General features: G+C 37.8%; 1 protein-coding gene across 5 annotated transcripts in view; it reads right to left on the bottom strand.

The window, feature by feature from the left end:
• LOC128512848 (receptor-type tyrosine-protein phosphatase S-like) overlaps nucleotides 1–25,899 on the bottom strand; it is a 144,587-nt gene that overhangs the window by 20,578 nt on the left and 98,110 nt on the right. For 2 of the 5 annotated variants that reach the window (XM_053486304.1, XM_053486305.1), the window contains 6 exons: nucleotides 12,982–13,149; nucleotides 12,186–12,280; nucleotides 11,256–11,509; nucleotides 6,483–6,570; nucleotides 3,412–3,627; nucleotides 1,944–2,101 (listed from right to left, as the gene is read on the bottom strand). In XM_053486304.1, the coding sequence (XP_053342279.1) occupies nucleotides 1,944–2,101; nucleotides 3,412–3,627; nucleotides 6,483–6,570; nucleotides 11,256–11,509; nucleotides 12,186–12,280; nucleotides 12,982–13,149 (979 nt within the window). The remainder of the gene's footprint in view (nucleotides 1–1,943; nucleotides 2,102–3,411; nucleotides 3,628–6,482; nucleotides 6,571–11,255; nucleotides 11,510–12,185; nucleotides 12,281–12,981; nucleotides 13,150–25,899) is intronic. The other 3 variants (XM_053486306.1, XM_053486307.1, XM_053486308.1) reach the window with 3 other exon arrangements.

Here is a 25,899-nt window from a genome sequence, read left to right as displayed (position 1 = left end):
GGAAACAGAGGTCAGCACTGGCTTACCTGTCTGGTTTGCTGATGTCCCCGGAGAGTACCATGTGAAATATGAGAGGGAGAGAAAGACAGAGTCAGGGAAAGTCAGGAAGAGGAAGAGATAAAGGAGAGAGAGAGAGAGGGACGGATAATTCACAAGGGCCAGAAGGTGGGATAGGAAAAAAAAAAGAACAAAAAAAAAAATCAATATTTTGCATTCGTATGCACAAGCTACATGACACCTCCTCCAGATAACAGTGTGTTGCTTCTGGGAGCATTTAAGTCCTTTCCCCCCGGGAACGGCAATGCTTCCGGACTAAATAGAAGGTCTGTGATGGTGGTAAGGCTCACCAGGGGATTTACATTCCAAAAATGAGGTCTAATAAGCCAAGGTCAGGGGGGCTGCCTACAGTTTAGACTACGCAAAATGCAGACAGATACTTCTTCTTGAGTGAACATGACTGCTTGCTTTAAACTCCATCTAGCTTTATTGTTCACTTCATAATAAGCTGCTATGCGCTGCGGCTTGCAGGATTTTGGCACCCTGAATAGAAAAATCAGTTGGCAGCTATCCCATTATCTCCTGTTATCATTTAATGTCTTTTTTTTTTTTTTTTTACTCTGATACTATTCTCTCCACTACAAAAATACCACCCTGTTACATATTTAATCACTGCTTTAAAATTCTCTCCATTACACTGACGCGGTGTAATAGTGGCCCTATTACCAGCCATCTTTTTTTCCTCTTACCCTTTCCTTCCTTCTTTCACTTAACCATCTATATATGGAAACTAAGCCGATAAGAAATTTTACACCATTTTCACGATTTCGTTTTTTCAGAGCTGCATCATTTATAAGTCTACTTAAAGTCTGCATAAATAAGTATCCACTAGGTAACTAAATACAAATTCATTATTTGGAATGAACAGATATTGTGTTCTAAACAGATGGAAATAGAGACAGGTTCCCAGAAGGGTTTACAGGGACACAGTAAATAGCAGGTTTTTACTTTCATGAGCGTGTAACTGAGCAGTCAGACCCAAAGCTTACGGGACAAATAGAATTCAAGATTTATTCATCCTTAGTAACTGTCAGGATAAGTTTTTTTTTTTTTTTTTCAGATTTTCTCCCTAATTTAGTTGTGGCCAATTCCTCCCCGTCACTAGGGGGCTCCCACATTAAGGCTACTACTACCATTCAGCCGGGAGGGCCGAAAACTATCATGTGTTTTCTCCGAAGCGCATGACGCCAGCCGGCCGCATCTTTTTAAACTGCTTGCTCACACACACTCGGAGGAAAGCGCTAGCCGCGAGCTCACAGATGCCCCTGATTGGCTGTAGAGCTGTGATTAATGTGGGAGCACAAAGTACCTCTAATCCCTCCCCTCTGAGAGAGCTCGGCCAATCAGCTCTCTCTAGACCTCCGTCTGTGAGAGGTAACAGAATCACCCGGGGTTTAAACCAGCGATCTCCATATATATATCTACATATATATATATATATATATATGTATTGTTGAGGGACGTTACTTTTTAAAGTAACTAATTACATTACAAAATTACTGTCATTAAAAAATAATCAGTTAAATTACAGTTTTACTTTCCGATTATTGTTGGGTTATCGGGGCGGGGCGGGGCTTGTAGAATGACTTTCACACACACACACACACACACACACACACATAGGATAAAGGATTGGGAATGACTGCTGTCTGCCTCATGGATTACATTAATTGTCTGAATAACGGATCACATTTTTTTAAAGGAACTAAATAACTGAGTACTTAAATGGCGGACATAACGCGTTACTCATTACATCAAAAAAGTAATCTTTGTAATTTTGTAACGCGTTATATATACATACTGTATACGTAAATAGGTCCGAAACTATTTTACTGTATTGCCTTGAAACAGTGGAATTGATGTCTAAACAAATGATCGTTACTCACTTCTTGTACAGCAGGATAGCGATGACGATGCAGATGATGAAGACAACAGCTAGGACGGGTCCCACCACCCAGATGAGTCCATCTCCAGCATCCAGAGGCTGGGGGTCTGAGTCAGGTGCAATAACCGGGTCCGTGTAGGGGCTGGCAACGAACATCTTCTGAACACACAAACACAGCAGTGTTACACGGAGGAATGTCTCCGCTGTCCCTGCTGTCTCTAGAGTATCGCTGCTGTGCTGCTTAAAGATTTTTTATTGTCCCAGAGAAACTGGAGATGAAGAAGATGGTCAAAACTGACAGCAAAATGACAGTTTCCTTTGGTTTCGATTTCTGGTCACAGCGTGTGTAAGGTTAAGCGTAACATTTTATTTTTACCTTTTCACACTTAATGTGAACCAGAGGTGTAAAGATAGATATTTTTCAGCTAATTAAGCCTTCAGCTGTATGACAGATGAGCTTAAACACAAGACAGGCCACAATGAGTCATTCCTGTTTTTAAATATCATACCTTTGTATAATTATTCAGAATAAAAACCTGGCTTGCAGGGGAGGTTAAGAAATAGTTCAACTATCTGCCTGATTATGGCCTCAAGACAGCCATATATAGCACATGTTCAGAATCATGTTTTTATTTGCAGTAACCTTAAAAAAAAAATTACTATCGCAGCTTTATCTCCCCCTGTTTCGTTTAGATCTTTTTTCCCTCAGATCTAGCCTGCTGCATGCTTTCACTTTATAGATTCCTAGTCGCAACAGCTGCATAAATTATGCATGTGACATGCAAATAAGAGATTAATGGGTGGGGTCCATACAGCTGATCGATGCCATGAATCAGACTTGTTTCAGACGTTTCTTGCTTTCCATTCTACACTTGTTCCTATGCAACTTTAATGAATAAATGCCACTGGGGTAACTGTTAATGTTTTCTTTCAACCGAAAAACTGATTTCAATTTGTCTGTCCTGCAGCCTGGTGCACTGTGTGTATTATTGTATGTTATATAGAACAAATTACTTGGCATATTTGTCAGTAATGTAATAAATGACGATTTAGACAGGATCTCAGGTAGGTTGCACTACGCCTAAGGGTCTTATTCAGAAACGTGAAAAGCAAAGTCATCGAAACTAAAACCGTCAATCATTACAATCGTTTTAACTCCGTCTTGTTGGTTTTTTGCCATACAAAGTATAAAGACGAGATGAGAGCATTAAGTTAAAAATAATACAGATTCACTAGTTATTCTAACCACATAGGGTATAAAACAAAGTCACTATATACAACATAGTGCACTCTATACAGTATACCTAATATAATGCTATCTGAGATTTCATTTCTCATATCAAGCAACATTTACACAGTTTCCGTGATGGAGGGACACAGCAGCGATGGTGTATTTCATGGAGAATTGTAGCGAGCACATTTACATAAACATCTCAAAAAAACTTGCTTGCTCAGCTGCAGCCTCTTACCCCAGTGGTGGAATTGAGTTCAGCGAGGATAAAGAAGACGTACTCCTGGCCGGATTCCAGAGCACGGTTATCAAAACCACCGTAGTCCAGCTGGTCCCCAAGTGTGAAGAACGCAGGCAGGGTGGAGGGAGTGAAGCGAGCGGTGATGTACGCACGACGAAGGTCCACTTGCCTCTGCCGTGGGTCATGCTGCTTCTGGCTAATGTCCTTCAACAGCTAAAAGAAGACACTCATATTAGATTTTATCACTACCAAGGTAGAAAGGCAAGTAAGAAAAACTAAAATGACAAAAGAAAAAAAGAAGAAGAAAAAAATTCTAGCTGAAAATTAAACAAATGCAGCTGAAACTCTCTTTTTTGATACTTCTAACACCATTAGTGGATTTGGTGTTATTAAGGTGCCTGTAATTTGGAGGCCACAAGTGTTAATTGTCCTCTTTAAGGAAATAAAGACAGGTTGTTCATGTTTTGCCATGTCCCCTTTAATTTATTACTTTATATTACACTGTGTTGAACTCCTCATCTAGTCATGTTCAGTGTCCTTGTGCATTATTTATTGATGACTTCCTGTTTTTCGGTTACAAAAACTCCCCCTGTTTAACATCAACTGATCACGATGTTCACGGCGATCACGACAATCAGCCTGAGTCTAACAAAACTCACTGACTAAACACACTTTTATCTTGCCGCTAATCACATGTTCCATCCATAGATCATTCTGTCATCATCCACAAATCTGTCCCTCCATCTCTATTGCGTGCATGTTTGGGATGTACACACACAAACACACACCCATAGGCTGAAGTTCACAGCTCTGCATAACGTCTCTTCACTTATCATGTGCTCTAGACTCAGAGAACAGACAGCTGAAAGTCCCCGAGTAGCAGCTAACTTCAGCCCTGCACTTAATTCTGCTGAGTACCCTCATCACTCAGACTCAATATACCGCTGCCTGCAGGCCAAACAGCATCAGAGACGTACCTTGAAGTTAGACACGAGTGTGCCAAAGAAGCATGGAGGAACAGCATTGCGGTTTGGTGAGCTTGATTTTCCAACACTTGCAGTTGGAATCCTATTCTAAGAAACACCGGTAAACTTAATTTTTTTAGGCCAGGAAAAAAAAAAAGTGTGACACAAGCTGTACTTCAGCTCTCCTGACTGTAATGTCAAAAATGCCATACTACCTATAGTGCGAGTACAAAAAGTCAAAGGTGTTTACCCACCAGGAACACTGACGTGTTTCATCACTGACATTTGCTCAGGCGCTACAGGATGTTGACTTAATAAATTTTTAATAGAAATCCGGATTTTCATATTTTAAGTCCGTGTGGAATCTAATCTGGAACTCATGATTATTTACAAGATTTTATAACTCATTAAATCAAGTTTTCAAATTAAAGTAACACATAATTGTTTCATCTCTTCTAGCACGTTGTATCTTATATTTAAATAAAGTAAAAAAACAACAAAAAAACACACTTACATACAGACTAAACTGATTATTTTAGTATAACACCTGTATAAAGATCAAAAATGCAACAGCAACTAACACTATTATTAGTGACAGTACAGTAAGACACTTGGTAATGTCAGGCATTTGCATTAAATCAACAAGCTGGTACCCGAAAACACTTTCAGTCAACCTATTCTAAACCCTAGGTTTACCAAAATAGCACTTCTGCACATTATTACAGTAGGTATAATGGCATAAATGTTAACAATGTTTTAGTGACAGTACACTAAGGCAGATTTCTGTTTACCCACAAGACAAGCCAATTTGCAATTCGCTGACGTTTGCTCTGAAGCGACAGGGTGCTGGCATAATACTTTTTTTTTATTATAGAAATCCAGACTTTGCATAATAATGCAAGTTCAGTACAACCTGTTTATACAGAGAATGTTGGTTGCTCATTTAGTAATTCCACAGACATGCACTGTTTAAATACATTATAAATATTTCCCTTTAGGTCTTCATGATATATTTCATGCACTCTCTCCTGCAAGTCTGAACACTTTTTCAAAACTGTGTTGGATTTATCAGGCTAAAGTATATTCTTTTATGTTTGGACAGAGCATACATTAATTACAGTATCTTGCACAATTGATAAATAAAATTACTAATGTGCTTTCCAGTTCCATGTTTTATTTGCCATAGAAACCAGCTATCCTTGCAAAGTTCCAGTTAACAGAAAAACAGTTTCAAAAAGGTCAACTTATTGGACTGCATCAAGCAAACAAAATGTAGATTTCCTAGAAATGGGTTTAGAAATGTCCAACACATTAGAAAATCATGGAAGGATAGTGTTAAACGTTGTCAATATCCTGGAAGAAATGTAATCAGAAAAAAAAAAATATTCTGATCTGTGGTCACTTAAAAGCTTGGTGACGTTGCTTGGTGAGTTTTTCTATATGTACACAAGACGTCATGAACTTATAGGATTACAGGAAACAGCTGGGTGGCCATGAGAAAACCACTTGGTAGTGAGTCTAATCAGAAAAAAAAGTCTTCAGTTGGCGAGGGAGCATAAAGATTGAACTTTGGAGCAATGGATAAATGTCATGTGGTCCGATGAGCCCAGATTGTCTCTATTTCAGAGGAAGAAGGTAAAAGCGCTTGAAGCGATGCACCCATCATGCAATATACAAGCCTCTGGAGGCGGTGTTATGGTCTGGGGTTGTTTTAGTTAGTCAGGTCTGGACTGTTATGTAGCAATAAAATGAAGTCAGCTGATGACCTGAGCGACCAGGTTATAACATCTATGGGTTTCTCTTCCTTGATAGTATAAGATTATTTTAGGATTCAAAAGGTTTGGAAGCATGAGGAATTATTTTCACACCTGAACTGGCCACCACATTGTGTGCTGTGTAGGCCAGAAAGTGTACTTTCCTCGTTAAGTGAATTAATACAAACTTAGAAAAAGCACCAAAAATATGATCATGTACCTCATATTGTTGGCATCCATACAAAAAAAAACCCTCTTCTAATTAAAACCTATGGGGGATGCAAACTGCTTTAACTGGAATGTAGACAGATGGCGAATAGAAAACAATAATAGCAGTCATGCAGCATACCTCTTCCAAATCCATTTCATCTGGGCTCTTTAGATGCCGGTTCCCTCCTCGGCCTCTCTTCAGAGGAACCACCACCACATAGATATTCCTGTGAGTACAGAGAGACAACAGTGTGAGCCAGCTTGTCAGGCTTCTCATTAACTAGGCTTACAGCAGAACAATGGAGTCTGCTAATAAATGTTTTCAGCACCAAACCCCCTGAGGAGCTTCTGATCTTACTGGCAGGTTCCACACCAGCAGACGCAGAAGGCATTGGCGCATACAGGTGAATTTAATACTGCGCTCAACACAGCAATTTATCATCGGTCAAGCCTGTGGGGAAAAACACTAACCCGAGCAATTCTGTGGCATGAGGAAAAAAGAAGGAGTGCTGTATGAGGTGTGTGTGTGTGTGTGTGTGTACGTGTACTGTATCAGATGATCGTTCTATGAGGTTTGGTTGCAGATGGAAATGCTGGTGCAGCATTTTTTTTTCTCCCTGCAGTGTGACTGGGAACTTCACAAGACAGACAACTGGGCAACAAAAACTGACCAAGAGCCTGAATTATTAACATATTGAGAAACTCGAAGAAATATGGAAGTGTGAGTGTGAAGTAGTTGTGGAGGGGGGGTGATGGGATGGAAGTGCGAGGTTGATATATGTGAATGGATGTGTGATTCAATTTCACTATGTGTGTTTGGGTGTTATGGAGATGTGTTTGTACACATGAGTTATGGATGATTAGTCATGGCTGTAGTCATTTTGTCATTTGACCTGTGGGTTAATGCTGCATAAATTGCATTAATTGTACAATTAGACCAGTTATATGTTTAATGCATTTATGTTGTCATTTGCTTATGTTTTCATCGTTTCTGTTGAAGTCCTGTCTCCAGTTATGGCTTGTCATTGATTGATTTAAGTCCAAGATTAGATCTCCACTTTTTCTTGTTCTGTATTCTTCCATACAGTATATTACATATCCTAGTTTAGACACTTGCCCAGTTTCCTACTTACTAACGACGGATAATCCTTGCTTTTATTCTGCTCTGCTATGTACTTGTATTATAATTTTTGGATTAACTCCAATTTAAAAAATATACTATGGTTTTGCATAAATGTGCAGTGTCTCTGCTCAATGCATGATATAGCATAAAAAAAAATCTTCTTTCAAATAAAAATGTGCGGCCCAAAGTCCAAATTACAAAACAGTTCAACCCAATTACAAGAATGCTTTACATGTTTTGTGCATAAGCTTGGGTATTTACTTTTGGCACAGAAATATCTTAAGTTGCCTGACAGTCAATGCCCTTGAGTGTTAGAAAGAAGCAAGATGCTGCAAGGTGACTTTCTTCTTCTTAATATTATGGGGTAGTTTATGGCAGATGGCTGTCAATTAAGTAATTAGAAAGATCTGATTTAACATAATATTAATGTTAGTTCTGTCATCATGATAAAGGAAGTTTGAAGCTGTGGGTAATTCTCTCTTTTTACACTGAGTGAAATGCAATAAAGGTTTTTTTTGTTGTTGTTGCAGAATAAAATTTTCCATAAACTACAACTATTTAAATCAAGTTACAGAAATAAAACATACACGAAATGACGATTCTATCATCTTCACGATTTATAATATGTATCACAATATGACAAAATAGTGACGATACAAATTCAATACTTTTGAATAGGTGAAAGTGGTACCAAAATAGATTCTCATCTTTAACTTACTTGTGACAGTGGAGTTATAAAAACATATTCTTATTATACTGTCACATCGTCTCAATTCTACTCCATCTCCATTCAATATTTATGTGGTTTTACAATTGTACAATCACCAAGGATTTCCAGGAACTGCTACACCGCCTTACAGTAACTGTCCGTATAACCAAGTTAAATATCCACAACTCAGTAGCTCACGACTTCCTGGCCATTCTCTTAGACATGAAGATCCCCAAATCACCATCTACGGAAAATCATTTTTTGCAACCTCTAAAACATCTCAACTACTTCTTCACTTCACATATAAATGTAACCCGATTCTCAAATGTATTTTTTGACCCACATATGAATGTCAAGTTATTCTTGAATGTATTTGTGATAACACTTATTTACAGACTGACAAATGTCCATGTAGAAACTGCTTGCCTTTTGTAAACATCACTGCATTTGTGTGTGGATAGTTAAGTCTATCAAATATCCTAGTGATCACATGAATGTAAATGCAGGGGTATGATTGAAGGTAAAGCATATTTCTTTATATCTACTCAGTCAGGCAGAACGAACCACACGTATATGTATCAATGGAATGAACAGATTTGGAACGTTAGCATGGCTTCAGGTTGCTGCACTCCACAGGTCAGTTATCTGAAAATCTGATAAGCTGTACATGATTACACGTATCTATAAAACTAAAACAAAGTTTTTGGCTGTACATTTGTCAGAATCTGCTTTTGCAATAATACCTTTTATGTTTCACACATTAAACGACCCAAAAGAACAACCCAACATGTGACACAGCAAGGTTTAATCTAAAATATAGGCAGGTACACTATGAAAACTGAATATTTAAAAAGGTATGGACAGATCCACGTGTGTTTATTCTTCCTATGGGAAATTTAAAACCAGTTTGTCTCATATGTTTCGAAATTGTGGCGCTAATAAAAAGCAGTCATGTGAAGCGTTACTACGAGATAAATGCAGGTCATTAAAACAAACAGAACCGCATAAGTCCGAGGTGAGGGCGTGTAAAATACCCGAATTGACAGCACATTGTTATGCACTGAAATTAAAATGTTAAGTAAAAGTGATGTTATGAACAGTGGTGTGTCGGATTTAATAATCTACTTTGTAGGAGACATTTGATAGCCTGCAGGGAATGCCCTTTTGGAAAAAACTAAAACATAATTGTGCATCAAACCACATCAGGAAAGTCTTAAAAATCTACATACAAATACAGGGAGGTTCACAAAATTTGTAAATGCAAATCCATCATTCTGTAAATTAACGTAATCACAAAATACAGTTGTTAACTACCATACACTTACATGTGGATTACTGAATACATAAATTATTATTATTATTATTTAGTAACATATTTACATACATGTAAATTATCAAGCTGATCCAACTCCATACTTCTACCACTAAACTACTGCAATGAAACACTCTTAAACGCTCTTAAGCTCTTAATCAACTGGCCCCAATCAGAGTCTCATGATAAGTAAGAATTTTGCCCCTTGGTATATTCTTGCACTTCATAGCTGAAATCCTGTAAGCGTCAGCTACTGTAGATCAGCCCTGGCCTCATAGTCCACATTCAAGCCTATCTTCTACAACGCAAAGATGCTTTAAGCGCAGCCTGGACTACTGTACATCTTAGCAATTCACACATGATAAGTGTAATGCTTTTCTTTTATTCTTTCAGAATACTTAGAGTGCATCTACAACAACCTATCTAGAAGCACTTCCACTCAAATTCCAAAACCCCCTTTCAACCACCGCCTTACAATTCAGCCTTTTAGACAGTTCTCTCCAATTGTTCTTGCTGACATTTATCACAAGCATAATAAAATTACCACTGGCCCTCTGGACTCCATCCCTTCTAGCCTTTTAAAGAATTTCCTTCCAACCATCTGTCTACTTATCACTGGCACTGTAAACCCTTTCCTCTTCCTTGCCCGAGTTCCCTCTGGCCTCAAACTTCTCTCTTCATTCCCCTTCCACACATGCAGCAAAGTCAGACACCTTTCAAACATTCCCTTTTTTATTTAACATTTTTAAATGTGTTGTTGAACCACAGCTTAAAGCTCAAAAGTGATAACCTTGTTTTCCTTCTCACCATAGCACTAAAACAGTATTGCTTAAAGTAACCAACAATCTTCTGCTGTCTGTTGACTCCGAACACCTCGGCATACTTATCATCAACACTCCATCCTTCATCTGTCTTGCCTGGAAACATTATTCAATTTCGAAGATACACATCAACATTGTATTGTTTTTATTGTTAGTAATCATCAACTGCTCCTATCAAGCAAGGTGTCCTCCAAGGTTCAGTGCTTAGTCCCTTTCTTTTTATCTTCTAGCTTCCCAGAATCAGATGGACCCAGTTTCCACTGCTACAATATGCCACCCAGCTTCTGTTCCTATGCTGACGATATACAACTTTACAAACCCACCAAATCTATTACAGCCAAAACTTACTCTACCTTCACAAACTGTCTGAAAGACATAAAACCATGGATAGAGCAGACTTCAAGCTGACAGGCAATAAATTAGAAAAAATCCATCAGTAACATTTTGTAAGAAATTAACAACTCTACTACCCTGTTCTGATACAAAAACCACATCCAGTTCAAACAATGCAACAGCTTCTTTGTTGGTTTGCCCTATCTTCTCACGCTGTCTTTTTTCTTGCGACCACATTCCTACCTATTCTACATTACATCCACAGGCTTCATGGCTGTTCAAGATTCTCCTTATTACCTACAAACCCTTTCAACCGTCCAATCTACTACATGGTCATACTCTGCACAGCAACCTTGTTCACTTATTCCAGATCTTCTTCTGTTCAACACCAAACCCAGGGGAAAGGAATTATTTTATAGCACTGCACCACCCTCTGAAACTCTCTTTCTGTTTGCTACCCTTACCGACCTTTAAAAAAAAAGACTAAAAAACAGAATTTTAAAGCGGATCTAGGAATACCCATCTTTAATAGTTTCTTGGTCTGTGTTAGTAATGCATACATATATTATAAATGCACATGATATATTGTGTATGTGTGAACGCTCCCCACTCACCTAACATTGTTCCTGGTATCCAGTGATGGCAGTATGATTGTGATGGTGGTCTCAGTGTCACGACTGTGGTCGATCTCTGGCCGATTGATGACCATGGGAGGTGAGGTTTTGGCATGGATGCGGTGTCTCAGGCCTCCCAGGTTGCCCTCAGGACTGGTGATTTTGAAATCGTAGCTGGTGTCAGGCATCAGGTTCGGGATCACAGCCTTCCTCAAGCGAGCATCCACCTCCATCTTTTGACGGTTGTACTCCACCTGACAAGCCATTTAGATTATCTTCATATCATCATTTTTTAACAGTCATAGAGATTCTATAACAGTGGTAATGCAACACAAGGCTGTAGCTGCTTTGTCATACAGAGCAGTGATAATGGACCCAATTCCACACTTTGCTATACAGGACTAGACATGTTCTATGTGTGAATCAGAATGAAGTGAAAGGACACTAAGGCAGCGAATAAACTGAAGCTGCAAGCTATATTGGCTTTTGCACTACTGATACAAAAAAAAGCTCACAACACGCAATGACCCTTCGAACAAAGCATAATTTGAATTAAAATTTTCTTAAACAAGAATTAATTAATGTCCTTAAACTGTAATTTTCCACTCATTTCCAATAAATATAAACCACTATAATCATGATTCGTGATGATACCATTAAAGTGCTTTTTTTTATTATTCCCTGTAGCATTTTATCTAGACTAGATAGATGGAAATTGCTTCCAGATGTACAAACGTAATGCATAATTAAGCAAGAAACACTTTCCCACTCGCAATGCTTTTACTAAGTTCTAAACAAGAGCTTTCTGCAAGGAAAAAAAAAGGCTTACATAATATAAACTATTAGCTGTTAAACTTTTAAACACTTATGAAGCGAATGCTTTTGGCTCTACATCATGCTGTGTGTGTTTGACATCTTGGTGACACTCACAGTAAATCGATAGGGGGAGCTGCTTTCGGGAAACTCCCACGTTAGCAACACACTTGTCTTGGTCGCCAGATTCACAGAGAAGTTCCTGGGAACATCTGTCAAAACACACAAGAATAATTGTCCCATTATTAAAAAAAAAAACAATTATTAATCAAAAGGTGACACATTTGTATTAAACACAGAGGAAATATTGAAGGGTGGTGTGTGAGCTCCTTCCTGCTGTTCCTTTAATCAGCGGAAGGCTGTGTAGGGAATTCTGGGAAAGAGAGAAGGTGTGAGCATGACGATAACAGTTGGCCGGTTATGAAGGGCCGCATATGTCACCCTGGCTGTGTTCCAGAGAGAGCTGGCCTAGATTCCTGTGTTTCTTGTGAAGAACAGAGATATGGACATGGACATTCAAACAGTGACAACTTTTTGGAATGAACCAAATTTTTTGTGCCACATAACAAACTGGAGTGGGAATGGATGGGATTTATAAGAAATTAATGAAACCTGATAAGCAAGGATGACTAAGTGCAAAGCCCCTCCACGACTTACTGTAATATGCTCCCTTAAAAATATACATGGCTGTTACATTCACTTACCTCTGCAATCAACACCAACACGACCTACTGACTTTTACCTGCATGCTTGTGAGCATATCATTCTTACATTCACAGCTCCTTTCAACTGAGGGCAATATTAATTGTGTTGCTGGGTAAGAGTTGAAGGTGGAGGAAGGCAGTGGAGGAGGTAGGGGTGATTCTTCCGGTCTAAAAGGTTTCCATTCGCGTTTGTGAGCGTGAATCCTTACATCGTCCACCAACGCGCTTGTGGATGGCATCAATGGTTTCCCGTGTCTTTATCGCATTGGTGCCTGGATTTTTCCTGCTTTTCCATAATCCAGAAGCATCCAAGAGAAGTGGAGGAAACAATGGGTAGGAAGGTTCCCATGGTCCCCTTGCAGTACCCAGAGTGCTCCCTGGTAAATGGGATCAAAGAAAACAAAGAATCGTGTTTGCAATGAGAACCAGCTCTTCTCATTTTTTACATACAACGCTACCTCCTCCAATGTTAAAAAAAGATGCATGCTAGAGAAGCAAGCTCCCTTTAAAAAAGTTCCCTCTAATTTCCCTCTGGTGGGAAAATAAAATGCTATTGCAAGCGACTTGTGGAAGAACACTTGCGATGTGGGTTGTGCTGCCTCCTCAATTGTGCAGATTACCAGAAGGCTGTGAGTATGGAGAAGATTCCGTGCCAGATCGAAAAGCAATCCGTGAACGAAAAGATGAAATGCAAGACACACACGCAATTGCTTTTCATTTAAGACTCGCGGTCACAATGCAACGCAAACGTGCCGCACTGAAAAGCAAAACCTTCAGTGCACTACTCTCGTGTTGCTTGATCTTTTCAGTGAAAAACATTGAGCAGGGGATTGCTTTTTATGCATTAAATGTCAATGTGATGTGAATGTGATCAAGGTTTAAAAGCAATCCATACCACCTGCATTGCATTTCACTGTGCGATTCAGTAGCTGACAAGCAATCACACCGATATAAAAAAAAATTAAAATCTGAAATGCAATACACAAATTGCATTGCTCCTTGTACAGTAGGTCACATGCAGAAAACAATGCGATCAGCTGTTGGGGAATATATACAGTATATATATATATATATATATATATATATATATACAGTATATGCATACATCAAAACTCAACAGCTCTGATTGGGAATTACTGTTATTATTGCTGTAGCCCATTTTTCTAGTAAAATGTGTATATTTATGTATATAAACCTTGGATTACAAGCATAATTCATTCCACGAGCGTCCTTGTATATTAAACCACTCAAATACCGAAGTGAATTTTTCCCATAAGAAATAATGGAATCTACGAGGATTTGTTCCACAACCCAATAATATTAAAACAAAAAATAATTCATACAAAATATACATATTCATACAAATTAAGTAAGAATAAAACAAATTGACCTGCACTTTACCTTTAAAAAGAATCATGGCTAAGGTAAGACAAGAGAGGAGAGGAAGGGGGCTACTGTGTAGGACGATTTTTTTATACACACACGCATGCGCACACACACATACACATACACAAACTTATGGAATTACTGATCTGTTGGTAAAATTCTTTAACAAGAAACCTCTCTAATGACACTTGCTTTTGCCTTCATTTGAGAATTTAAGCATAAATATGACATTGCATCGTTGTTAAATAGATTTTTTTTCCTGCACTGCTACAGCCTTTTTAAACATTGTCTTGTAATAAAGTTACTAAAGAACAGTCACTTCACTTGGAAACAAAATAGAAAAAAGCCTAAAAAAAGAATTTTGCATGCACACACACGTAAATAATGTTATCTTAAACAGTACACACACGCACTTAGACTAAGCATAGAAGACAATTACCCATAATCCCACAATTTGCGTTCTACAGTACAAAGCTTTAAGGAAAATGGCAGAGCTATTGGTTGGGTATAGAGCAAATCCAGTGGATAACAGAAGCCAGGTGTAAAGTTAATTCCTGGATCCATTACAAAGTAATACTGTAAATTACAATATTTTTTAAAGGTACGACTATCATATGTCTAAAAATGGCCACAATGCACTTGTTGCTCTTACAATTCAAGCAAGCAAAAAAAAAAAAAAAGAATACAGTAATCTCCATCCATGCAAAACTTGAAGAGGATTATAAACGTGTGCAACAGGGGAACTAATACTGACAGTCCTTACAAAATAATCAAAAGCCAATTTCCTGTGAGCGCTTGCTCTAAAGCCTCCTGATGAGATTTCCGCAGCTGTTCAGGTAGTGTACTCTATCTCATAATCTGAACTAAAGAAAGTGCAAGTAACTTCGATATGGATCGCATTTCTGTTCCCTGCCACGCATACAAAATCTCTTAAACATATACAGCATGTGTAACGCACCTTATCAGTCACATTAACTGTCTCACACTTACATTGAATTTTGACGCACACTATACTGGACTGTATATATAAATATATATACCTACTGTGTCACATACTAGGGGCGTTCAAGTCAACCCAGGACTACAGATTGTGCAGAATAACAGAACACATTTAAGAGATCAAAATCTACTTTTTTCTACTTCTATATTTTTACAATGAAGTCATGCCTTTTTTTAAAGTCCTATGAGTTTTGAATCTTTCTTCCTTAAGCTGTGGGGTGTACTGTACAGTACAAACACTTGTTCAAAAGGAGAACTTGCTCTAATGAGCTTCACACAAATGGTCTGAAATGTGTCGGCTCAGGTTGATCTGTCTCAGCATCAAGACAACACATTTACAACCAAGTGTAAGGCAGTGAAGCCATTGTGAAGAAATTTCATAACCAGGTTTATGTAACATACACGCACATACTGTAGCCTGACAGAACTACACTGATCAGCCATAACATTAAAACCATTAACATTAAAAGCACCTCGCTTGTGGACTCCCCACACTCTGTATATCCTCAGGTTGGGGTTCTGCAGGGCTTCTGACTATGTCCCGTGATGTCTGACAACAAGAATTTGTCAGTTGATGCTTTGGGTGCAGACCGTGGGTGCTCGATCTGGGACTTTAGAAGCTGGATGGGTGGCCTTGGGCTCTTTGCCTGCTGGGCCCCATGCTGTGGTACACTGGGTGTTCTGGTGGCTTTCTATCATAGCCAGCACTGACATTTTTGTGCGATTTGAACTGCATTGGCTTTTCTGTGGAATTGGGCTGTACAGGCTCGCCTGGGTTCCCTATTAGCATAGGTGGGCCTTGGGTGTAATTTTGCTGGTGTATGTTTTTCAGTTCACCTTGCGGTGGTCTTGATGTTATGGCTGATCACTGTAATCGTATGCTAAAGCTTACTCTTGCACTAAAAACATAAGTAACTAATAGTTAATTTAAGTACATTTATTCAAAATCCATCATGACCCTGCCCAAACTGAAGTGCCTACCGATCGCAAATAAATGAATGAAACTTGTTCAGAGTGTTAAGCAGTCACCCAGGACTTCCTGTTTCACTAGGGTGTAAATATGATATTCTTCAATTATTCATTAAGATGAGAAATATTAGAGAATATGCAAATAAAAGGAGAAAACTGTGTGCTGTAAAAATAGCTCCTGTAAATACAGATATCTACTGTTACTGCGATAATTACAGTTTGAAACCAATGCTGGAATGAACCAGCCTGAAAGATGAGGATGCAAGCTCCCATGCACAATAAGGAGGATGTTTGGAGAGTGAAAAAGTATCTCAACTCAATATTTGCAGAAGATGGAAGTCACACAGTCTCACAAATCTAAAATTACAGACCACTTCTGTGTCAACAAACTATTGGTACAGAATGCCAGGAAAGAGCCTTTTCTTTCATCTTACTACAAATGTATGCTCGTAGTGTTTGCTACATGCTTGTGAAACATTTACTGGAACTGGGTTCTATGGTCAAATAAGACCAAAAAAAAAAGAAAGAGCTGTTTCTCCAAATGCTCTGGAACCCTTTCTAGGAAACATGATATTATGGACTTCATAAAGTACCCGTCTCTGCCAAGAAGTTACTGCTAAAGGATAACCATCCAAAAATGTCTAAATCCACAGAAAAAATGTGGAATGACCACGACATCTAGCTTCTGACATGATCATCACAGTCCCAGATGAGCAACATCCAGGAGAAAGGAACTGGGGCCTTGGAAAAGCTGTATTCCGCATCCTCACGGATCTTTATTAAGAGGAGTACGCTGCACAAATTACAATATACAGTGGTCCACATGTCGCAATCGTGAGACATTTGGATTTGATTAACGTGCAGTGTTTAATGTCTTTTTAAAATCTTTTTAAAAATTTTAAAATAATAAATGTTGGCTCATATTTTCGACGTGAACTTGTGCTAATTAACTGTGAACCCTTTTCACCCATCTTTAGCAAGGGCACCATTGATTCTGGAGCAGAGTCCTAAACTGCAGTTCCACCTCCCCTTATGTGCAAGCCATACTCACACATTTTGCCGCATCATCCGTTTTTCACTAATACAGTGCCAGCAGGAAGAGAGGGAAAAAAATACACAGGGTGAGGGAGAGAGAAAAACAGAGAGGCGCAATGGAGAGGAGGAGAGTGAGGGAATGTGAAAAGTATGAGTCAGGAACAGGGGGAGCGTAGGAGTGAAGGAAAAAAGGGAGCGAAGGAGGGAGCGATCAAGTGAACGAGCTAGCCATTTTCTGAAAAGGGAGAATGGACAGCCGGGTGGAAAAGCAAAAAGAGTTGAAGGCTAACAAGCAGAAAGAGAAAAAGTGACAGAAAGAAAGAGCCATTTGTGCTTACAAAACGCCCATTTCACTGAAACATTACTTATGAAAGAGTGGATTTGAGGCTTTCGCCACTATTGCATTAATTATTGTAAGCTAAAGCTTGAATGAACAAGGCACATCATTAAGAAAAATTAGCAAAAGAAGCTAATATTTTCTATGATCCTATGAAAACATGATGCCTTTATCCCGAGCAACTTAATCAGGATAAAAGTGATCAGTTGAAGGTTAAGAGTTTGGCTCAAGGACATTCACAACATCATAATGTTTGATTTGAACGTCAACTGATGGTTTTTGTCCTTTATATATACTGTACGTACATGATTTTTCCATTATGCTACTAATTAATGACAGGATAATTACATGAACAAGCAGGGGTAGTAGTGTTCCTATTAAAGTGGCCAGTACGTGTATGTACAAAAAATATCGTTACTGAAACTTATGCTAACCTAATCAGATTTTTTAAATTATACCTATGAAAACATGACAAAACAATGATAAATGAGGCCAATTAAAAAAACACTGAAAATCCGTTTTTTTTTTTTTTTACATATTTAGTCAGCTGAAAAAAGTTATTTATTTAACACTAGTTTATCACCTTGCTACCCATTTTTGGTAAAGTCTCATTATGAATTTGGATTAAGATTAAAATATGGATTAAAATGTAATCTTAAAACTTCCATATTTTACTATTTCCTTAACAAGTAACACAAATCTCAAAGCTACCCCACAGTACGCGTATGTGTTAATGCTCTAGCTAAAATACATCTAATACAGATAATTCTCCTTTCACATGTGCAGTTCAGTGTTTATGTACATGTAAATGAGCTACTCCTGAGTTACACCTTACCAGAGAGCTGAGCAACAAGCTATGAGGAGGGGATTATCTTATATGATGTCACATAGGGGGAAAATCTATTTGGTTTGTTTAAGCCCTTGCTAATACAAAAAAAAAGGACAAAAAGCAAAAAATCTTTTGTTTTTACTTACATTCTTTTGTTTGTACACATAGACTGGAAACCCACCTTCATATTTAAAAATGTATAAAAAGTGAATTTTGCATAATAGGTGACCTTTAAGTTTCAGCCAACAGTCTATTCAAAACAGTCTGTCCAGTCTATAAAAGTACTTAACCACTACTGAACAAAAATAAAAAAATGACTACTTGTACACCAGGAAATATAAATATACTGTATATATATATATATATATATGAGTTTAGCCATTATTTATTTAATACATCCAGCACAGTTTGTCTTTATAAACATTCTGTTTACCACATATGACCAAAAAGCCACTAAAAGTCTGTCCATTCGTGCTATAAAAATGAATAGCTTTTGAAAAAAGAAAAAGAGGTTATATTTAATGACCAAGTCCGAAGTCCAAATCACTAACAAACCTGTCAAAGCTGTGAAGAGAGCTATTAGGCCTGTATTATATATCATCCTGATTAAGCACAGCACAAAATCAAAACAAGCACTTTCATTTACAGACAGTAGACAATAAGCTTCCCATTTTTACAGTTCTAATAATGTTCTTACTGTGTTATCAGCTGAACTTGATATAGTTAAAGTATTTTTGATCACGTAGCTCTTTACATTACCAATAGATTAAAAAATCACTGATTCATTACATGCTTAAACCATTTAAGCCTTACACACTAAGGCACACTCATTCACATACTACAGGCAATTTGGGAACGCAATTAGCTTAGCTGTGTGTCTTTGGACTGTGGGAGGAAACCCATCGAGTACGGGAGAACATGCAAACCCCATGCACACAGACCCGAGACGGGAATCGAACCCGGACCCTGGCGGTACAAGGCGACAGTGCCACTAAAACGACTAAGCCAAATGCCGCCTTATGCCAATACAAATATTGTATAATATATAATATTGATAATAAAAAGTGACTCTTCAGACTTTTTTCTTTTTTTACGGCTACCATTCACAGACAGATCAGATGTTTATATGACGCTGTTTGGTATTCCAGAGTTAAATGTTTTAACTGTTTTAATTTATAGGTGTGTTTTGGCTTCCCTCATTTAAGGGGCCTATTACACAAAATTTACTTCTATTTTTTTTTTGCAGACAGATGGATCTCCAATGTGTGTGTACAAACAAACAAATATATATTTTTTTATTTTAGCACTGACTAGGACTTTAGATTTTTCTCCTAATGTGATCTCATATAAAGGAATCCCTTCCCTGGCTAGTTCCTCAACTGTGCAGCTCTCTGGTGGAGCGTGGCTTGGCAGGAGCTCATTTACATTAAAACTGCAAGTTGAGGTGGGGGGGGGGGATAAAGGGAGTTTAATGTATTAAAAAAATGCATTCTGTGGGAGTTTATTTTTTTAGCTGCAGCATTAAGTCAGATCTCTGACACCAATGTCAACTTATCAAAGAAATTGTAAAACGTGACTATGTAATAGTGCAATAATATTCGCAAATTATGTTTGAAGTCTTTTACGTCAAGGTTTACATTAGATTTAAATTAGGCACTTTTCTTGTGTAGGAGAATGATTTCCAAAGAAATATCCACCTCAACGAATGATGCTTACTGTACCCAAAGCCTCACAAAAGGCGATGTGAAATGACATCACCTGGCCATTCTCCAGTTCACAGCTCGGATGCACACCAGCCTGTCAGACTCCCTGTTCTCCTACATCTGGTAACCATAGCTCTGCCCTTTCTGTTGCCCTGGCAACACCAAATCTCCATGCTGTCCTGATGGCAGTGGAGATGAGCATCCTTACCTCTACCTGTGAGGGCACTGCCCCACACATTCACACACACACACTCACACGTCTGAGCTCAGTCACACAGCGGTCACAAAATAGCAAGTGATTTCCGACCCCACACAGACACACAGAGCCTCTCAGCAGCACTGTGGTGAAAATCAACCCTTGGATAAAGTGCACTACTTTGAAGTCTAGTATTATGGGTTTTTACCTCTGCGCACACAACAGCTGCTGTGATCTATCATAGCTTTCTTTCAACGCTAATTTGATCACTACAACAATAATACGGTTGCAGAAATGCTCACAAAACCTACAGTAAGGCCAAAGGGCTTTTAGAAAAAGTGCCAATACATCTCCAGTGCTTGTAAAGAAATACAAATAGAAAATACACAAGTATTAAGGCTGGGGTTGATTTCAACGCCCAGTTTACTGGTATATAATTGATAATAATATTAATGTGCTAATGGTGTCCTCTTTACATCGAGTACATATAGACTTCCAGAATATTGTACTGTACATGGTTTTAAAGCATTAAATTGTCAAGCACTATGGTAACACAATATGCCATTAGAAAGCTTGGAATCTTAGGATGTGATACATTTACACCAGTTTCAATAGCAAGTAAATGAGAGTGCTGGCATATAAAATCTAATAATAAGCATATAATAATGTATGGATCCTTAGCAAAATGCGTGGGCATATTTGCACAAATACATATGTAAAGAAAATGTGTATTTTCAAAGCTATGGAAGGAATTTTTCCATCATAGCTGTATAAAGCCTATGGCTGCAGCCTGGTAGATTTTCTAAGGTCACAGTGTTGAACTAAACCAATAGGCACGATCAGTTCAGAGGTGTATAAATCAGGAAGAATTAAAATACTTTATTCTATCCTCTGTTAGTCAGTGACAGTACTGTAAGTCCCATAGTTTTTCTGTCTGTTGGTACAAAACATCAAAGTCTTAAATTTTAAATGAGATAAGCCATAAGGATGAGGACCAAAGTGGAGGTGAAGATAGATAGATAGATAGATAGATAGATAGATAGATAGATAGATAGATAGATAGATAGATAGATAGATAGATAGATAGAGATTAACAGTAACAGTATGGCTCAAACATATTTTGGTATTCATTAATACGCTATTATGTGGCATTATATAACGATTAAGGTTTTAATTATGACGAAATATGATGTGATCTATTGTATCTGCTGCAGCTTTGTTTCAGCATGAAAAAAAACCCCAACAACAACCTTGCACTCAAAGGCAGCCTTACGTCACTTTCACACATCTATTTATGTATCACACTCTTCCTCTTACAGTGTGCCCTCTCCTCCAAACACACACACACACACATTTTCTTCTACACAATCATGCACACATAGTATCCCTGCAGAGGACCAGGCTTGTATCATCTCTTGTCTCTTAGCAATTAGCAGTTTGCCACTCGGGCTCCCGTGATACTCAGTCTCCATTGCCGGAGGAGATGGGATCGTCTCTGCAGGGTACAGTACTGTGTATGCAAGTCAACTACAGGATAATATGATGAGCACTCGGAGATCTTTATTCAGTTCTCAATCTGTTTTTACTCAGCAGCATGCATTGTGGATCTTATATTATCCATATGTTTTGTTTTGTGTTTGTAAAACTAATTCATAAAAGTATTTTTGAATCTCAGAGCAAAATTATGTAGACTTTATTTCAATGTTACATGTAATTTTTAAATGATTACTTAGGTTTGTCAACATCTTCTGCTGCAATATTACTTATATACTTATAATACTTATATTACTATTTTTTATTGTTCCAATATTTTTTTAGAAACCATTACACACAATCATTGGTTATATATTAATTCATTAAGAACAGGGTATTATCTAACTATAAAAATGCATTTAAAAATATGTCAAACAACTTCAACTTCATTTCTGTGTTTTTTTTTTCATTGTAAATAACTGATAATCTAAAGCGCTCAAACATGTTCCAGCATGAAAATACACCAGTGCACAAAGCGAGCTCCATGAAGACCTGGTTGCCAAGGTTGAAGTGGAAGAACTCAAATGGCCTGCACATAGCCCTGACCACAACCTGACTGAACACCTTTGAGACAATTTCGAAAGGTTGATTGCATGCCAGACCTGTTTATGTCCAACATCAGTGCCTAACCTCACTAATGCTCTGGTGGCTGAATGGGCACAAATCTTTACACTGACACTCCAAAATAAAGTGGAAAGCCATCCCAGAAGATTGGGAGCTATTATAACAGGAAGAGCATTCTGAATCTGGGATTGCATCTGCAAAAACCACATATGTGTGCGATCTAGTATATTTGAGGGCAGCATGCAATATTTGATTCCAAAGTGAGCCGTAGAGGGCTCAACATAAAGGAGACCTGAAAAACTAAAGGATTTAAATAGAGAGCCATATAGAAGACTTGGTGATAAGTATTCCTAATATACAGGTACATAAATGTACAACACTTAAAATGAGCTTTTCGCTTTTCTTTAACAAGGGTGTCAATAATTCTGGAGCTTTTCTTCTTGTTTTTTCTTTTGTGAATTCATCATGCTTTAATGTGTGCCATGGTATTTAAAAAGGATTGATTTGCTAAATAGCGTACTCATTTACAGGTTTATTGATGAGGACATATCAGCAGGAAGTCGTCTGGTTCTGGTTCCTCTGGACCGTATTATATTTATCTACTTTAAGGGTGTGAGCTCTACTCTGTTAAACACAGCCACATTGAAGCAGTAACTTTACCAGATTCTTTGTCAACATCTGATTCATTTTAAAACCCATAAGGTTCAACTCCTGAGTTAAGAGTCTGGAAATATGCCTTTAGCTTACCAAGACACCTGTATCGAAGGAAGCACACTTAAAGGGATACCTTGGATTTTTGTTGGTATCTTTTAATGTTACAGTGTATTTCACAAGTAATAATTGTACGCCTGGTTCCAGTTAGCCATATGGCTAAACAAGGAACATTTATAATAAAAAGACCTATCGTAGTGTACTATATCCACCTCAATTTTGATAACTTTTTTCTGCTTAACAAGTACGAGCCAGAGTCGAGCTCATGCACAGAGCAGCCAAAGGGTCGTGAGTGGGCAGAGATAATCGAAACCAAATATCAAGAGGGTGGAGCGGCGCGAAGAAAGAGAAATTCGATAAACATGAAACACATGTCTGAAAATGTAATAATGTAACATCAGATGGCGGAGATGAGATACTGGAGACGATTTTGTGTTCCCAAGGTGACAAACAAATCAATAAACCTAATTATAGGCACCAAATTCAATTTGGGTCAGAACTTAATAGATGAATGAGTCGAGCAAAACATACAATGAGGTGGTGAGAAGAAATTATATTGATAATGTTTGTTAATGGGTCTATAATGATTAATATGAAGCACCAGCAGTGTTTACCTGAAAGAACCTGGGAAACACTAAAACAGTCGCCCGGCTGATGATGAAAGAAGCATATTGAACTGGAACGCGCAACCTAATTAAAGGAGTGTGCAATGGATAGCTGTCACCCGTCACCCCTTATTCTGCTGCAGCAGAAAAAAGTGATTGATGGATGGGTGGATGGACATCTGGCCTGAGCGTAGAAACGGATCAGGCTTCTCATCCATATGGTGACAGTTTATGGCAAGTGAAACTAAGCCTTGTGCCGCAGTCTGAGACCGATACGAAGCATTTCATTTACAATCCATCAAGGGTTATTAAAAAAGATTTTTTTGAAGGATTATTAAATCCTCCTGAGCATATGCCACAAATCAACTCTAATTAGCTTTATTGTTTAGTTAGATAACAAATGAGGTAAGAATACATATCAGTTGTCATTATGCTGCAGAGACATTGGCCATAGGGTTACTTGTGTCTCACAGTGATAGATAGATGGATAGATGGATAGATAGATAGATAGATAGATAGATAGATAGATAGATGGATAGATGGATAGATAGATAGATAGATAGATAATTGTTACAGTCTAAAATCTGTACTTTCTCCTTCCTCAAGGAAAAACACGGTAGACAGCATACAAAAATCGTAGTTCATCAACTGCATTCCCTTCAGAAGCATTCGTGTTCTGATTATACTGAATGCAGTGACAGCTATTACAAAAGGTTAATGCGTTGTAGTTGTGGACTATGGATAAACGTGATTTACCAGAACACATCCATATTAGAGGAGATTTGACTCATTTGACAGCGTGCTGTGTGTAGTGCTGTGCTTCAACTGGTCTTCGATTTGTTGAATTGCAGATTAGTCGGAAAGACTGTGACACCTCTTCCATGTGTTTCATCATGGATTACGGAGTAACACATACCGAACTAATATACAGTAAATCTTTAATGTGACCGAACACCACCCATGATATAATGCAGTACTATAATAATAAGAATGAATCCAAAGAAATGCTCAAACCTCCAATGGTGGCAAAAGTATTAAGACAACATATGCCATTTATTATAGTTCTAGTTGTGCACAAAACTGTGATTGAGAACTTTTGTGGCAAATATTCTGTACATGATCTTCAGGAAGCAATCAAGCTTGCATGGATTGAGCAAGTGACACCAGAGTACTGCAGATGTCTTATTGGCTCTATTCCCAGCTGGATCCAGCAGGTTTTGAAGAATAAATAACGTCACACTAAATATTGTTTGTTGTAAAGCCATTTCATTGCATAAAGCAAATTATTCTTATCATCTTCATGGTTGTCATTAATTGAAACAGAATATCATTAAAAAAAGTTTACTTTTTTTTTGTTAAGAAAAGGATTTATAATCATTCTATCAAAACAATGTAACTCTTCTACCAAAAACAAAAATAAACAAATCTAATAAAGAACAACAAGAGAAAATAATATGTCAAATATCAAAAATATAATTTACACAAAAGTAAAAAGACATAAAAGGAAATAACTAACAATGAAAAAACACAAACAAGACCAAAGCAATAGGAATTAGAAAAAATATCTAAATTAATGTATAAAATAATAAAGAAAGGAAAATAATTGAAAAGGGTTTAGAGATTTTGGGAGGAGTTACAGTAAAGTTAAAGTACACAACAAACAGCAGCCATCTACTGGCCAATTTTCCAAGATTATCTCTAATAGAGTAGCTAATTTTTTTTCTAATTTTAAAAAGGACATGGTGTCTTTACGCCACGGTGATATATTTGGTGGTCTGGGAGATTTCCAAAGAATCAACAGATGGTGCCTGGCTATCAAGGATGTGAAGGCCAAAATATCTAATTGCTTCATAAATACAAATACAGATAAATACAATTGCGCCCAAACATTGCTACACCAGGGCAGACATCAATATTAATGTTAAGAACTGAAGACATAGTTTTGGAAAACTCACACTCAAATGTTTTTTTAGGACAAAAAAAAAAACATTTGACTTAAATTACAAGGTGAATGATAACATCTGTTACAGCTGTCTGGGGTAAAACTTGGCTAGCCTAGATTTTGAAAAATTAACTCATCGTAACTAGTTTTAACACCGTATTAGACTAAGCCAAGCACATATTGAAGCTGAATTTCACATTGTTTTAATACTTTCCGCCACCACTATACTGTAGATACAACTCAAATGATCATTTTGAAGAGTAATATGAAGAAGGGTTTTCTTCATCTTTGCACTGTTAGACTCCCTTAAAGAACTTA

Source organism: Clarias gariepinus, chromosome 25 (assembly GCF_024256425.1).
Source record: "Clarias gariepinus isolate MV-2021 ecotype Netherlands chromosome 25, CGAR_prim_01v2, whole genome shotgun sequence".
NCBI classification, from domain to species: Eukaryota; Metazoa; Chordata; class Actinopteri; order Siluriformes; family Clariidae; genus Clarias; species Clarias gariepinus.
The sequence above is the reverse complement of the archived record's forward strand: the minus strand, read 5'-3'. Positions and strand labels throughout refer to the sequence as shown.